We start from the raw sequence: 17,971 nt of genomic DNA, 5'->3' as shown, positions 1-17,971 counted from the left end.
TGTATGTCGCCATTAGAGCTCTTGGGTGACCAGATGTGTAGTCAGTAATATCGTGAAAGGAATTTTTTTTTGAGCAGATCTCAACAGTGGGCTTGACATATTCAGTAAATCATGTTGCAAACAGATGCACTGTCATCCGGGTTCGTTGTTTCATGTGTAGAGCACTGGGAGTTAGATTTAATGTAATTCTTAAGGGCCAGGATTTTCAGAATGGTATATGAGCATTGGCTTCGACTTCAGTCGGCAGCTGCATTTAGCCCCTGATAAGAGAGTCAGCCCATTCTTTCAAGCCAGACATTGATTTCTCCTCTATGAAAGTCCTAGCTGGCATCTTCTTCCACAGTAAGACCATTTCATCTACATTGAAAATCTCTTGTTCAGTGTAGCCACCTTCAAGAATTAGCTAGATCTTCTGGATAACTTGCCGCTGCTTCTACATCAGCACTTGCTGCTTCACCTTACATTTCTGTGTTATGGAGACAGCTTCTTTCCTTCTCTTCCTAAACTTCATGAACCAATCTCTGCTAACTTCCCATGTTTCTTTCAAAGCTTCCTCATCTCTCTCAGCCTTCATAGAACTGAAGAGAATTAGGGTCTTCCTCCGGATTAAGCTTTAAGGAATGTTGTGGCTGGTTTGATCTTCTATCCAGACCACTGAAACTTTCTCCTATCAGCAATAAGCCTGTTTTTCCTTCTTAGTATTCATGTGTTCACTGCATTAGCACTTCTAATTTCCTTCAAGAAATTTTTCTTTGCTTTCACAACTTGCCCAAGTGTTTGGCACAAGAGGCCTAGCTTTGGATCTGTCTTGGCTTTTGACATGCCTTCCTCACTGAGCTTAAATCATTTTTAGCTTTTGATTTCAAGTGAGAAACATAGGACTCTTGCTTTCACCTGAACAATTAGAAGCCACTGTAGGGTTATTAGTTGGCCTAAATTCAATATATATATTTTTTTTATCTCAGGGAATAGAAAGGCCCAAGGAGAGGGAAGAGAGGCAAGGGAATGGCTGGTTAGTGAAGCAGTCAAAACACACACTATATTTGTCATTAAGTTTGTGGCTTTATATGGTTATGGTTCATGGCTCCCCAAAACAATTATAATAGCAACGAAAATCAATGATCACAGACCATCATAACAAATAATAATGAGAAAATTTGAAATACTGTGAGAATTACCAAAATGTGACACAGAGACATGAAATGAGCCAATGTTGTTGGAAAAATGATGCCAATAAGATTGCTCAACATAGGATTGCCACAAACCAATTTGTGACAATCAACAGTATCTGTGAAGTGCAATAAAATAGGGTATGCCTGTATTACTTTTATGTCAATTATTACTTTTTTGGTTAATGGAGCTGAAATTTGTGACAAATTTATAATGAAGGAAATCTTGCTATGCAATTGATCAATGTTTTATGATAGGAAAATATATAATTAGAGGATATGTTACAACATTGTGACAATTCTTGGTGTTTGTCTCCCTGATATTCATTTTTCTCTTCTTCCTTATTAGTCAAATCCCAATTATTCACAATAGCAATGTGACCATCTAAAAACAATAATCCCCAGGGCACCTGGGTTGGCTCAGTCAGTTAAGCATCTACCTTCAGCTAAAGTTATGATCCCAGAGTCCTGGGATGGAGCCCCAGATCAGGCTCCCTGCTCAACAGGGGGTCTGCTTCTCCTTCTCCCTCACCCTCCCTTTCTGCTCATACTCTGTCTCTCACTTCCACTCTCTCTCAAATATAAAACAATCTTTAAAAGGAGTAATCCTCCCAGACTTCCACATGGCCACACAGCATAATTGCAAATAACAAAATGCAAGCAAAAGTTTACAGGATAGTGTGGCCATTATTTTCAAAATGTCAATTAGTTTTAAAATTTAAAAAACAGCAGAATCAACTGGAAGAACCTTTACCCTTTGCCCTTCTATCTTTTATTCTTCTCCCCTTTGACCTCCCGGAACATGTATGATGGTTATAGATAATTGCAGATATAATAAGTAGACATAAAAGAGATATTAAGATAATATAAAAATTGTAATTCACTTTCATACTTCAAAATTTACACTTTCAATAGTAGTTAATAAACCGTCTTACCAGAAGAGTTAGAAAGTAAGAATGTGCTGGAAAATCATGATTATAAACTATATTTGATTAAGGCTGAGATAAAAATAATGTATTACAATATTACTCACCAAAGAAACCCAGAACTTCCCCGGCTCAGAGTAAAATCCACAGAGGATGTGACAGGGGGTTGATGGAATAAAGATTTCAGGTAATGGCTCCTCTGCCTCTACCTCTTCCTCTTCTGCGTGGAATTCCTTTTCTCCATTTCCTCCCATCTCTGCTGCTAGCTGCTTCCTCCTTTCTTCCTTCTGCTTCTCCTTCAACTCCTTTAGTCTCTTTCTCTTTTCTATTTCTATAAATCGCTTTTTCAAGAGACATTAAGAAGATATAAAAACAACTGTAAACCATTCATTCATGGTGGTTCCTTCAAAGAAAGTGGAAGGAAGATAGGGTCCCAGAAAAACTCACAGCTCTGTTGTAAAATAATGTCACTTAAAAATGATTATTAATTTGGAGATGTATTTTATCACTAACATTTTCAAATAATTTCTGTATTCCCCCTTCAATCCTAGTTTTATAAAACTTATTTTCTTATTTTTTTCCTAATAAAGAAGTTAAAGTTTCTCCCAGAGGCTATCACTGTCAGCCCACAAATTAGGTAGATCAAAATAACTCCTGAGGAAAGTTGTTCCTATTTTTAATAATACTATGAGTTAGACCCCATCATTTCTTTCAAATGATTATTTCAAAAGTCACCTAATACTGGGATCCCTACCTCCCATATTTTATCTCTTTGTTCTTTTTTATCCCTCAGAATTATCCTAATTTATATGATCTCATCACAGCAACCCCTCCTCAAAATCTCACAGTGGGAGGGGTGATTGAACAGCTTCTGTACAAGAAAACAGAAATGAAGACACAGCAATAAAGGGAACCTCCATCCCCAAATGCTGTGAACTGCAGTGGGCGTTGAAACTACTGAGAGAGCAGGAGCAGATCTGCCTGCCCTGGGACACAGGATAAAAAGGCCAAGGTTTAAAAGAGCAACTAGTAAAAGAACCAACCTTAGAATCACCAAATGGCAGGGAGCTGCTAGAAATCTCTGCAGGTCAGAAGGGCTGGTGAGCACCATTGTTTATGCTCCCCCTCCTCCATGAGAGTATAAATGGAGGACTCAAGGTCTGGACACCCTCCCCGGCCTACCACATCAGTGGGCCCTAAGCACCTAGCCCCCACTGACCCCAGCAATCCTATGAAAGAGGATCCAGGGAGCTATACACCAGGACACCCCTGGGTAGTGCTCACTACAGTGCCAGGTGTCACACCAAGGTGACACAGGTGCAAAGCATCCCTGAACACTCCTGGTCTACACCAGTTTTGCCTCAGGCAGCTTACTAGAGCACCCCCAACACAGTGCTCTGGGACCTTCTGGCTGATGCCTGCTTTGGCCCCAGCTATCCCACCAGGATGCCTCATGTACACAACATAGGCCTCCATCAGCCGTGGCTTCCATTACCCCTCAAGGACAGCCCCTGTACTGCACACCCAGGGAACCCTACAGTTTGTACTCATTTTACTTTCATCTGTCCTGTCAGGGTGCCCTCAGTGTGGAATGCTTTTAAACACCCTGGCTTGTACCCATTTCCACTTTTGCTGTCCTGCTAGGGTATCTTCTATATGAAAAGCTCAGGGACTCCCCAGCTTATATTCACTTCAGCATCAGCTGGCCTGACAGGGCACCCCTGCATAGTATGTGCTTGGACACCCTGGCCTGTGCTGGCCTGTTCTCGTCACCACATCAGGCCACCCCTTGGATGAGCGTCCCAGGACACTCCAGCTTGCACTGACTTAAGCTTCAGCTGGCCTGCCAGGGCACCCACTCCACATATTCTCCAAGATCCTCCAAACCTGCACCTAATTCAGTCTTAGGTGTCCTGCCAGGATGCCCACTGCATGAAGAGCCCTGGGAACCGCCCCCCCCCCCCGCAACTTGCACCCACTTTAGCTCCAGCCATCTCAGCAGGTCAGCCATAGTACAGAATGTCCTGCAACCCCCAATCACACCAGCTGTAGTTCTAGCCAGCCAGAAGTCATCTCCAAGTATACACAGGGGAAACCACACACAAGACCATTCCTTCAAATTTAGGAGAAGTAGCTATTCCACCTCATTCATAGAAACAAACATGAAAGTCAAGAAAAATTAAGAGACAGAGGAATACATTCCAAAAGAAAGAACAAGAAAGGGGCAGCCCGGGTGGCTCAGTGGTTTAGTGCCGACTTCGGCCCAGGACCTGATCCTGGAGACCCGGGATCAAATCCCACATTGGGCTCCCTGCATGGAGCCTGCTTCTCCCTCTGCCTGTGTCTCTGCCTCTCTCTCTCTGTCTCTCATGAATAAATAAATAAAATCTTAAAAAAAAAAAAGAAAGAACAAGACAAAACCTCCAAAAGAGAACTAAATTAAAAAGGAGATAAGCAATAGGTTTAATAAAGAGTTTAAACCAATGATCATAAAGATGCTCACCAAGCTGGAGACAAGAGTAAAATAACTCAGTAGGCCTTCACCAAAGAGGTGGAAAATATAAAAAAGAATCAGAGATGAAGAATACAATAACTGAAGTGAGTGGGGGGAGCTACTAGAAGGAATCAACAGGGTAGTAGATACAGAAGAATGGAGAAGAGATCTGAAACATAGGGTAATGAAAAGCACCCATACTGAACAGCAGGGGGAAAAAAAAATCAGGATAAGTTAAGAGATCTCTTAGACAACATCAAGCCAACAAACATTCACATTATAGGGGGGTTCCCGAAGAGAGAGAGACAGAAAGGGGCAGAAAACTTATTTGAAGACATGCTAGCTAAAAACTTCACTAATCTGGGGAAAGAAACAGACATCCCGGTTTAGGAAGCACAGAGAGTTTAAAACAAGATGAACCCATGACACACAATTAAAATGTCAAAGGTTAGGGATACATAGAGAATTATAAAAGTAGCAAGGAAGAAGCAAAAAGTTATGTACAAGGGAAACCCAATAAGGCTATCAGCCAGTTTTTCAGCAGAAACTTTGCAGACCAGAAGGGAGTGGTATTATATATTCAAAGTGTTGAAATGAAAAAAATCAAGAATACTCTACCTGGTAAGGTTATCAAATTCAGAATAAAAGGAGAAAAAGTTTGCCAGACAAAGAAAATTTAAAGGAGCTTATCATCACTAAACTGGCCTTCCAAAAATGTGAAAGAGATTTAAATAGAAAAAAAATGGCCATAATTAGGAAAAAATTATGAATTAAAACATGTAAAATAGGGATCCCTGGGTGGCTCAGTGGTTTGGTGCCTGCCTTTGACCCAGGGCACGATCCTGGAGTCCCGGGATCGAGTCCCGCATGGGGCTCCCGGCATAGAGCCTGCTTCTCCCTCTGCCTGTGTCTCTGCCTCTCTCTCTCTATATCTGAATAAATAAATAAAATCTTTAAAAAAAACGAAAAAACATGTAAAATATGACATATACATAAAATATGGAAGGGGGAGTATACAAAAATAAGGTTTTTTTATAATGTGTTTGAACTTAAATGACCATCCACTTAAATATAGACTACTATATACTTAGGATGCAACATATGAATCTCATAGTAGCCACAAGCCTATACTAGATACACAAAAAAATGGAGGAAAACACCCAAGCATGACACTATACACTGTCAATCACAAATGAAGAGAGCAAGAGGAGGAACCAGGAAGAACTACAGAAACCAACCAGAAAACAATTAACAAAATGACAATAAGTACATATGTAATTACTTTAAATGTAAATGGTCTAAATTCTCCAATCAAAAGATAATAATTTTTTTAAAAGACTATATGCTGCCTACAAAAAACTCACTGCAACCCTAAAGATCCATACAGACTGAGAGTGAAGGGATGGAAAAAGATATCCCATGTAAACGAATGCAGAAAAAAAGCTGGGGTAGTAACACTCCTATCAAACAAAATAGACTTTAAAATAAAGACTATAAAAACAGATGGAGAAGGACATTATATAATGACTAAGGGATCAATCCAACAAGAGAATATGACAATTGCAAATATCTATGTGCCATGGGAGCATCTAAATACACAAAGGAAATAGTAACAGATATGAAGGAAGAAATTATCAATACAATAGTAGTAAGGGACTTTAGCACTTCGTTTACACCCAACATAGGTCATCCAGGCAGAAAACCCATGAGAAAATAGTGTCTTTGAATGACATATAAGACCAGATAGACTTAATATATATAGAACATTCCATTCATAAACAGCACAGTATACATTTTTTTTTCAATTGTACATGGAACATTCTCCAGGATAGATCATGTCAGGCCACAAAACAAGTCTCAGTCAATTTAAGAAGACTGAAGTCATATGTTTCTTTTGCAATCACAACACTATGCAACACTATACAACACTATGAAACTAGAAATCATGGGGCACCTGGATGGCTCAGTGGTTGAGCATCTGTCTTTGGCTCAGGTCATGATCCCAGGGTCCTGGGATCAAGTCCCACATCAGGCTCCCTGCAGAGAGCCTGCTTTTCCCTCTGCCTATGTCTCTCTCTCTCTGTGTGTGTCTCTCATGAATAAATAAATAAAATCTTAAAAAAAAAAAAACCTAGAAATCACAAGAAAAAAAAGTGGAAAATCTACAAACACGTGGAGGCCAAACATACAGCCAATGGGTCAATGAAGAAATCAAACAAGAAATGAAAAAAATACATGGGAGACAAACGAAAATGTAAACAATTCTCCAAAAGGTTTGGGATGCAGTGAAAGCAATTCTAAGAAAGAAAAATTTCTTTCTACAGGCCTATCTCAAGAATAAGGAAAAGTTCAAATAAACTACCTAACCTGACATGTAAAAGAACTTTTAGAAAAAGAACAAAGTCCAAGGTAAGAAGGAAGGAAATAATAAAAATTGGAGCAGAAATAAATGGCATACAGACTTTTAAAAAATAGAAAATACCAGTGAAACCAAGAGCTGGTTCTTTCAAAGGACAAACAAAACTGATAAAACTTTAGCCAGACTCATCAATAAAAAAGAGAAAATACCCAAATAAATAAAATCAAAAATGAAAAAGTAACAAACAACACCATAGAAATACAAGAATTATAAGAGAATATTGTGAAAAATTATATTCCAAAAAACTGGACAACCTAGAAGTGGATAAATGACTAGAAACATACAATCTTCCAAAACTGAATCAGGAAGAAAGAGAAAATATGAACAACCAATTACTAGAAATAAAATTGAATCAGTTATATATATTTTTTAAAACTACCAAAAAACAAAGCCTGGGACCAGATGGATTCATAGGTGAACTCTACCAAATATTTAAGACTTATTACTTCTCCTCATCAAACTATTTCCAAAAAATGAAAGAGTATGGAAAGATTCCAGGTACATTTTAAGAGGCCAGTATTATCCTGATACCAAAACCAAGGACAAGAAGAAAGAAGGAAGAAGAAGAAAGCTACAGGCCAAAATGCCTGATGAACATAGATACAAAAATCCTCAACAAAATATTAGCAAACCACATTCAATAATACATTATCAGGATCATTCACCATAAGCAAATGGGATTTATCCTTGAGATGCAAGGATGGTTCAATATTCACAAGTCAATGTGATACACATTAACAGAACAAAAGAAAAATCATATAATCTCAATCGATACGGAAAAAGCATTTAACAAAATTCAACATCTGTTCATGATAAAAATTCTCAACAAAGTGAGTTTAGAGAAAAAAAAATACCTCAACATAATAAAGACCATATGTGAAAACCCATGGCTAATATCATAATCAATAGTGAAATAGCTTTACCTCTAAGATCAGAAATAAGATGAGGATATTCACTCTTGCCACTTTTATTCAACACAGTACTGAAAGTCCTAGCCACTTCAATCAGATGAGAAATTAAAGACATCCATTTTGGCAAGGAAGAAGTTAAACTGCATCTATGTGCAGATGACATGATAGTATACATAGCAAACTCTAAAGACTTCATCAAAAAAATTAGAAATAATAAATGAATTCAGTCAGGTTGCAGGACACAAAATTAATACACAGAAATCAGTTATGTTTCTATATACTAAGAATGAACTAGCAGAAAGAGAAATTAAGAGAATAATTTTATTTGCAATTACGCCAAAAGGAATAAAATACCTAGGAATAAAATTAACCAAAGAGGTGAAAGACCTATATTCTGACTATAAAACATGATGAAAAAAACTGAAGACAACACAAAGAGAAAAATATTCTATTCTCATAGATTAGAACAATTAATATTATTAAAATTTCCATAGTGCCCAAAGCAACCTACAGATTCAATGCAATCCCTATCAAAATTACCTATTAAAAATTCTGTAATTTTTATAGAACTGGAATAAATAATATTATAATTTATATAGGACCACAGAAGACCCAGATAGCTAACTCAGTCTTGAGAGAGAAAAAACAAAGTTGGAAGTATCACAATCTCAGATTTTCAGATATATTACAACTGTGGTAATCAAGACAGAATAGTACTGGCACAAAAGAATAGACATAGATCAATGTAGCAGAATAAAGAGTCCAGAAATAGGCCCAATTTATATGGTCACTTAATCTATGACAAAGGAAGTAAGAATATACATGGGGAAGAGTCTCTTCAACAATCGTGCTGAGAAAACTGGACACTGGAGTGCTATATGCAAAAAAAAAAAACTGTACCACTTTCTTATGCCATATGTAAAAATGAATTCAAAGTGGATTGGAAACCTAATTGTGAGATCTAAAACCATAAACCTCCTAGAAGAAAACATAGGTAGTAATGCCTCTGAGATGGGTTGTAACATTTTTCTAAATATGTCTCCTCAGGCAAGGGAAATAAAAGCAAAAATAAACTATCAGGACTACACCAAAAAGAAGAACAAAGAAGAAAGGAAGAAGAAAAGAAGAAGAGAGAAGAAGAGAGAAGAAGAAGAAGAAGAAGAGGAGGAGGAGGAGGAAGGAAGAAGAAGAAAGAAGAAAGAAGAAGAAAGATTTTGCACAGCAAAGGAAACCAAGACAAAAGGCAATCTAGTGAATAGGGGAAGATATCTGCAAATAATATAGCTGGTAAGAGATTAATAGCCAAAATATATAAGGAACTTATACAACTCAACACCAAAAAAAAAAAAATCCAATTTTAAAAATGGGCAGAGGACCTAAATAGACTTTTTTCCAAAAAGACACATAGACAGCCAACAGACACATGAACAATGCTCAATACTATTCATCAGTAGCAAAATGCATGTTAAAACCACAGTGAGATATCGCCTTACACCTGTCAGAATGGCTAGAAGCAAAACAGCAAGAAATAAGTGTTGGCAAGGATATGAAGAGAAAGGAACCCCTGGGGCAGCCTGGGTGACTCAGCGGTTTAGCGCCGCCTTCAGCCCAGGACCTGATCCTGGAGACCGGGGATAGAGTCCTACGTCGGGCTCCCTGCATGGAGCCTGCTTCTCCCTCTGCCTGTCTCTCTGCCTGTCTCTCTCTCTCTCTCTCTCTCTCTCTCTCTCTCTCTCTCTCTCTCATGAATAAATAAAATCTTTAAAAGAAAGAAAGAAAGAAAGAAAGAAAGAAAGAAAGAAAGAAAGAAAGAAAGAAAAATCCCTGTGCATTGTTGGTGGGAATGTAAATTGGTGCAACCACGGTGGATAGCAGTGTTGAGATTCTCCAAAAAATTAAGAATGTAAATACCATATGATCCAATCATGTCTCCTGGGTATCTACCCAAAGAAACCAAAAACACTAATGCAAAAATATATAAACCCCTCTGTTTACTGCAGCATTATTTACAACAGCCAAGATATGGAAGCCACCCAAGTGTCTGTTGATGGAGGAATGGATAAAGAGGCAGTAGTAGACATACAAACTTCACTCCGCCATAAAAAAAAAAAAAAAAGGAAGAGATGCGGCATTCGGACAGCATGGATGGACCTAGAGAGTATTACACTAAGTGAAATAAATCAAATAGAGAAAGACAATTACCATACGATTTCACTTAAATGTGGAATCTAAAAAAATCAACCAACCAATGAACAAAAAGCAGAATCAGACCCCTAAATACAGAGAGCTAATAGTTGCGAGATGGGAAGAAGTGGGGGTTAGGCAAAAAAGGACCGTGGGAGATACCAGCTTCCAGTTACAGAGTAAGTCACAGGAATAAAAGTCCCATATGGTGACAGGTGGCAGCTACGCTCGTGGTGAACACAGCATAACGTGTAGGCCTGTTGAATCACTATGTTGTGCACCTGAAAGTAACGTAACATTGTGTGTCAGCTCTACACCAATAATAAAAACTTCTTCAGAGAACAGGTGGGGAAAACAAAACAGAATAGCGACAAAGGGCCCACGATGGATCTCAATGGTCTAGAATTAAACTGAAACCTCTTGGCTGGTATCTAAGGAGCCCGAGGGTTGGTCACACATTTCTACCACATCCCTCCAACACACTGTGTTCCTCATTTTCCATTCTTTTTCTGAAGATATTCCATTCTGTTCTTCATTTTCTGAAGACACCAGAAACTCTTACAACTCTGCCTTCCCTCAGGATGTTATTCCAGTCCTTATCGCCTTCCTCTCCTTTCTCATCCTCTCAAAAATTCTTCTCTCTTTTTTTTTTTTGGTACTAAATGTCCCTTCTATGTAGTCATCTTTGATCCCCTTTCACCCCTCTATCAAAATCATATATTTGTTTCACTCCACACCCCTAAAATTATTCTCTTTGCACTGTGATCTTAGTATCTGCTCATTACTGCCTTCTAATACAGTCAGCTGCTTCCTACCAGCTTATCAGCTCTCCAAAGTCAGAGTAAATGTCATCTTCTTCTATTTCATCAGCACTTTTATACAGTGGAATATTACTCAGCCATAAAAAATGAAATCTTGCCATTTGCAATGATGTAGATGGAGCTAGAGAATATTATGCTAAGTGAAGTAAGTCAGTTAAGGACAAATAGCATATGATTTCACTCATCTGTAGAATTTAGGAAACAAAACAAATGTACCTAAGGGGAAAGAAGAGAGAGGTAAACAAAGAAACAGACTCTTTGGTGGGGGGTGGGGAGAGCTGAGGGAGAGGAAGAGAGAATCTTAAGCATGCTCCATACCCAGCATGAAGCCCAGCGTGGGGCTCTATCTCACAATCCTGAGATCATGACCTGAGCTGAAATCAAGAGTCAGATGCTTAACTGACTGAGCCACCTGGGCACTCCCGAGAAACCAACTCTTAACTACAGAGAACAAACTGATGGTTACCAATGGGGAGGTGAGGGAGGGAATACGTTAGATAGGTGAGAGATTAAGGAGGGCACTTGTTGTGATGAGCACCAGGTGATGAATAGAAGTGTTGAATCCCTATATTGTATACCTGAAACTAATATTACACTGCATATTAACTGGAATTTAAATAGAAACTTGAAGACAAAAAGACATGTTATATTCCAAGAAAAAAAAACTTATTAGAAGATAATGCTTCAAGGATATCTCATACCAGAGTCTTAGATTTGACACTTGAGAAATGAAAACATTTTATGTGCATGTCTTTGATTTCATAGGAAACAACATCACGATTTTCCTCTTCCTCTTTTATGGTTGGATATGGAGTTTCAAGAACATAGCCATTCTCACAGATAATCAGTAAAGTACTGTCAGGCTAAAAAAAAAAGAAAGATTAACATATCATTTACATTTAGGTGAAGTTTTAGAATTATTAACACCTATTATTATCATTAATAAGTTAAGTGTTAAGATTAGATTTAGGATTTGTTTCTTATTGATGCTGCAACATGTTTTCTGAGCCAAAAATATAGCTTGAAATATGTTAGCTCAATAAGCAGAATATTAAAATTGGGACTGCCAAGGAAAATGTGCAGTGTGTGGATGGCATATCCAGTTTCAGCAGCCTTTGGTGGATCATTCTCTATCTGCCCAAGTTCATTAAATGTAGATGTTCCCAAGGTTTTTGTTTTGTTCCCTCTTTTCTCACTCCATAAACATTCCCTTGGAAATCTTACAGCCAACCTAACGCTTCATTCCCACTCATGCACAATTAGATTCCAAATTAATTAATCTCTCCAGGCCAGATCACTCTCTTGATCTCCAAAATCACATATTTAATCATGTATGGGAAGTCCCCATCTTGATATTCCATAGACCCATTATTCAAAATATTTCTTCACTCAGTCATATCATTCTGTAATTATTTGTTATGTATCTACTCCGTATTTGGCATTTTGTGGTGGGCTAGGGGTAAAATTGTAAAAGAAAAACACAGTGTCTGGTACTAAGGAGCTTACTTCCCTCAAGAGAGCCTGTCATTTAACAAATACTATAAATAAATGTAAAGTCTAACTGCAACAAGTGTTACAGAGATGCCATAAGAGCAAAGGAGGCTGAGAAGATGGTATCTAAGCCTCAATGTGGAGGAGGAGTAAAGATAATTACACAATAAGTTATGGGAAGGTTTGAGGGAGTATGCTATACAAAGGAAATATCATGTACAAATATCCTATGGCACATTTTTCACTTACAAGGAAGTTATGGGCTTGGGTGGTATCACCTAAATCAAGAGAAAGAGTGAGAAGAGAGATTGGGACAGAGCCTTAGGGAAACAATACTCAGCAACTGTGTGAAGGAGGCTGAAAAGGAATGGCAAGATGTAGAAGAGGGAACGAGGAGAGCATAATGTCACATATGTCAAAGGGAGATGGTATTTCAAAGAGAAAGTAAGGGTCAACAGAGTCAAATGATGCCAAGAGGTCAAGAAAGACAAGAACTGAAAATGTTAAATGGATATCACTGGTGTCTTTACAGAAGATGATTTGGTGGAGTGATGAACCTAGAAATAGTTAAGAGTCCATAGGAATAATCAATCCTCTTGGAAAAGTCAGAGGAGAAAGATGTGACAGTAACTACAGAAAAACAGAAAGTCAAGGAATTTACTTTTTGTTCATGGGAGATACTTAAACATATTTAAATATTGATGGAAATGGTCCAGTAAACAGGTGAGGTTACATTTATATGATAGAAAAGGGAAAATAAGAAGTATGAAATCTTGAAAAAAGTGGGAGAGGGGGATCCCTGGGTGGCGCAGCGGTTTAGCGCCTGCCTTTGGCCCAGGGCGCGATCCTGGAGACCTAGGATCGAATCCCACATCAGGCTCCTGGTGCATGGAGCCTGCTTCTCCCTCTGCCTATGTCTCTGCCTCTCTCTCTCTGTGACTATCATAAATAAATAAAAATTAAAAAAAAAGTGGGAGAGAGTACAACCCAAAGGACAGGAGACGGAATGGGACTTTTGGGAAGGGAGAGGGCAGCTCTATCATAATAAAGGGAAGAGGGAAGGTGGATGCAGAGGTAACGGGACTTTATTTGGGGTAGTAGGAAGGTGAAGGATTCCTCTGCAGTTTTTCCTCCTATAAGGACAAATCGCCAACAGTTTGCATGAGACTTAGAAGCCAGACAGAATGCTGCGTCCTAGAGCTTTAGGGATTCTTGCAAAGATGAGGAGACAAAAGTTGAAGTTCAAAGCTACAAAAACAATTAGGACTTGAGGGGATATGATCCCAGAGAAAAGGGAAATGCAGAAAAGTGAGCCTGACATTCTGCTGGGCCTTTGCTTTAAAGCATTTACATAACTCTAAACTTTGTGGGAATGGGGTTTGTTACTTTCCTCCAAATGGCCCATTATTTTTCACTTCATTTTCATTTATCTGAATGCTTTTATGTGTAGTATTATGTCTGCATCTAGGATATCAAAGAGGAAGCAAGGATGTTTATGATGCATAATCAAAGAAGCTTGGTGAACCAATGAAGGGCAGGGTGGTTAGAGGCAGGGAAGAGACTGGAATGATTCTCAGGATTTTCTGGTTAGAGCAACAGAAGAGAACAGTGGTCCCAGAACAACGCAGGCAAAAGAACATGTCTTAGGGAAACTCACGTGTTTCACTTAGCTCAAAACTATCCCCAGAAATTCAAAAGATCACCAAATTTTGTCAATTCTACCTCCCATATAGTTCTTGTCTGCAGTCTTTCAAACTCTGGTCACATGTCTGGAGCACAGTTGCCCAATAGATCCACCTGCCTCTCATCTGCCTCCTCTGCAACTTCGCACTATTGCCCAAAGTGATCATGGTGGTAATCACGGCAGGTAGAGTGATTCATTTAAAAAAAAAATTATTGGAGTTCAATTTGCCAACATATAGCATAACACCCAGTGCTCATCCCGCATGGCAGCGGGAGGCAGAGTGATTCTGTGTGTACATGTGGTACATCCTTATTGGAAACACAAATTATAAATAGTGGACAGAAGTTTAGTGCTTCCAGGAAGGCAGGAGATCTGACCATTGAGAGCTTGTGGAAGCTAACAGCAATGGCTAGTTGGACGACTGAAATATGCAGCCTATCAGTTACACATGGTAATTTACCTTTGTCCCCCCATCTTTATTGAAATATAACGGAAATATAACATTGTATAAGTTTAAAGTGTACTAGGTGATGGTTCAATACACGTACATATTGTGAAATGAGGGTAACTTATTTTGACATTAGTAATTCCCAAATAATAGAAACATAAGCACTAACTGGCAGCACTGCCTGAAATAACTCTTGAACTATGTTAGGGGTTTTGGTCTCTTATGTCTATTTTTTAAAAAAATTCTAGCTTCTTATTTTGAAATAATTATTGATTCACAGGAAGTGGCAAAGATATTACAGAGAGGAATCATATACCCTTCACCTAGTTTCTCCCATTGGTTACCTCTTATACAACAATATCGAAACTTGGAAATGACATTAATATAGAATTGTGTATAGTTCTATGTCATTTTATCACATGTGGAGATGCATGGAACCATTCGCCACAATCAAGATGCAAAACTATCCTATCACCATAAGGATCTTCTTCACTATGCCCCTTTGTAGTCACAATCACCCCCTTCCACCCACCATTCCTAACTCTTGGTGTTTTGGCTTTGAATCTTGAGAAATGATTAAAGGATGCCCATAATATCACACATTGTGTTCATGTTTTAACACAGAGCTCCCTTTGCAGCTTTCATTTCTTTCACCCAAACCACCTGCACTCACCCTTCTCTCCAAGGACCCAAATCCTACCATTTCCTCAAAATTAAGGTAAAATAATACAAAATAACAATCTATGTTAACTTATTCCCTTGAGATTTCCCTAATCTACATTCACAGCACATATGGCCATACTGATATTTTAGTCACAAATTCCCTTGTAAAACCTTGTATTGTTCTGTGACAGTTCTTTGACTTCTTAAATAGGTTTTTTTCTTTTTCAAGAGATATTATTTTGTATTGCTTATTAAATCATCAGTGCCTAGCAAAGATGAAAATATGAGTCTTTGTTAATTAAAAGTTTTTTCTAGATACTATTTTGTCACAGTCCTTTTCCTTAGAAGAGTTTAAAGTAGATTATAGATGTTATTTCAATAATTCTGACAACACTTCTGTGCAGTTCAATCAGTATTATTATCCTAGAACCCAGGACAGCACCTGGTTTAGACATTCAATCAACATTCAGATGACTGGGTTATCCTATGCTTAAACTTAGGGAAATTAGAGGCATCAAATGAGATCAGGACTTAATCCAGATCACTTTATTACACAGTAGTTGAGATTTACACACAAAGACAAATAAGAATTACTTACATGGGAGTTTGGAGACCATATTAACTGGCAAACAGGTCCAGGAGTAGTAATATATCCTATGGGCTTATAATCCTTTTCTACCTCAAAGAAGAAGACAGTTTGATCTTCACTCTAAGAAAAAGAGAAATATCCAACAAATATGGAGTTTTTTGAAATCTATTCCACAGAGTACAGAGCAGCACTTAAAAGCTATAGTATACATATAAATATGTATATTTATACCCACAACATATATCTCAGATTATTCTTGGAAAATTATTTCAAATATTTGCTTTATTTCCCCCATGGGAACATTTGAAAACCAAGTGTTCCGGGATGTGTTTCTGAAAAAATGATCACCGTACTTGCCCATAGATTAACTCACAAAAAAAAAAATTCCACAAAGTATATGCTCACCTATTAATGCATTAAAAATGTATATGGTTATTCTCTTCACTTATGGCAATTCTATATAAGAACATGCCTATGTTTTATGTATTGATTATACATGAAACATGATCATAACTCCCAGCTGAAAATTTCTATTCATTAGAAATAAGCATTAAAACTCAATTTGTAAGAAAATTTTAAATTGTCATGCACAGACTATACTGAAAAAATATGAACATAAAGAAAAACTATGGATTTTTCTCATTAGCACATAAGTTATCATCAAATAGGAAGATGAATAAGGTAATTTTAACCATGAAAGCTCAATAGGAACCAAAAAGAAATGTAGCACTCACCCCTGTAGCTAGAATTTCTCCATCACGTTCATAAGCTAAAGCAGTGACACGAGCAGTATGGGGTTTGAAAACCTGCTTCAAATTAATATCTGCATCAGATACTTTCTTCCGTCCTGCAAAAACTGTGAGCCTTTTTGGATCATAAAGCTCAAGAACTCGAACAACGCCATCTTCGAATCCTACAATAATCTGTGCTCCATTGTAGCTTACCTTGGATAAAAATTAAATGTAACAAATTCCAAATTAGTTGATTAAGAAAGTTATACTACATAACAGATAAATCTGTATTTTATTTAGCCAAATGATTTAACATTGACTGCTCATTGGTAATTCCTTATACCACTTTCTGAGTAAATAATGGCAATTCAAACACTTGAGGAGCAAATGTTGGTGGAATGTCTGTCTACCATGTGCCAGGCACCTATCACCAGCAACTCAAGGGTGAGCTATAAACGGTTTGTTCCTGGTTTCATAGAATTTAGGTCTAGTGGGAGGACATCATGCAGATGAGTGTAAAATATGAACAGAAATAAATGCTAAAGGAAAGAAACAATCTATGAGGGCATTAAACAAAGAAAGTGGACCTAGATGGAGGGCTTTCTTAGGGAAGAGATGGTGGAGCTGAGACCAGAAGGATATCCAGAAATTAAGTTCAGGAAGATGGGAGAAGTATTTCTGGGAGAAGACATAGCTTGTGCAAAGGTCGTGTGGCAGAAGAGAGGCTAAAGAGGGAGATAAGCAAGCCCCAGGTCACAAAGTGGCTTACATATCACATTAAGGATGGTCTTCATCCCAAGAGCAATGGGAAGCCATTGAAAGGTTTTTAGTTGGGGGTTTGGGTGTGTGTGTAGGAGCTGACATGATCAGATTTGCTATTTCAGAAAAGTCATCTTAGCTGCAAAACAGAACTGAGATGGCTTAGATAGGTTGCAGGGAGACCTTTAAAGAGATTGTTGTCACTTGGTCTGAGGTAGCATCACGGAGAGGAGAGATATGGGCATAGTTTAGAGAGAGCTCTAATGGCCCTATTTGGTGACACCTGAATATGGGGGAGGGGGGCAGAGGGAGGTGTCAAAGATGACTGAGACATTTACTGAGATAGGAAACAGTGGAAGGGAGCCAAGCGCATGTGTGGTTTGTTGTTGCTATTATCATTTCGGAGGGGACTGAGTGGAGGCCAGCAGGGTATCATGAATCTAGTGTTGGACATATTGGGTTTGAGATCCCCTGGAGATCTCAAAATGGGAAGGACATATAGTCTGCAGCTCAGAGAAGTCTGGACTGGAGAAAGAAATCTAGCAATGTCTGAATATAATAAATCTGCTGTCTTGGGAGGCATTTATGAAAAAGGTGAGAGCCTTGATATTCTTTAGAACAGAGTGATCATTGCTGAGCCCAGGTCATTAGGAGAGTCTTGGTAATAGGAAAACCGTACTCC

The 17,971-nt window shown here is 38.2% G+C and overlaps 1 protein-coding gene across 1 annotated transcript in view; it reads right to left on the bottom strand.

The window, feature by feature from the left end:
- CFAP44 (cilia and flagella associated protein 44) overlaps positions 1-17,971 on the bottom strand; it is a 135,572-nt gene that overhangs the window by 79,581 nt on the left and 38,020 nt on the right. The window contains exons 14-17 of the mRNA XM_055316085.1: positions 16,534-16,743; positions 15,809-15,919; positions 11,626-11,787; positions 2,203-2,436 (exon numbers count right to left, since the gene is read on the bottom strand). Of these exons, the coding sequence (XP_055172060.1) occupies positions 2,203-2,436; positions 11,626-11,787; positions 15,809-15,919; positions 16,534-16,743 (717 nt within the window). The remainder of the gene's footprint in view (positions 1-2,202; positions 2,437-11,625; positions 11,788-15,808; positions 15,920-16,533; positions 16,744-17,971) is intronic.

Source organism: Nyctereutes procyonoides, unplaced genomic scaffold, assembly GCF_905146905.1.
Source record: "Nyctereutes procyonoides isolate TBG_1078 unplaced genomic scaffold, NYPRO_anot_genome, whole genome shotgun sequence".
NCBI lineage: Eukaryota > Metazoa > Chordata > Mammalia > Carnivora > Canidae > Nyctereutes > Nyctereutes procyonoides.
The sequence above is the reverse complement of the archived record's forward strand: the minus strand, read 5'-3'. Positions and strand labels throughout refer to the sequence as shown.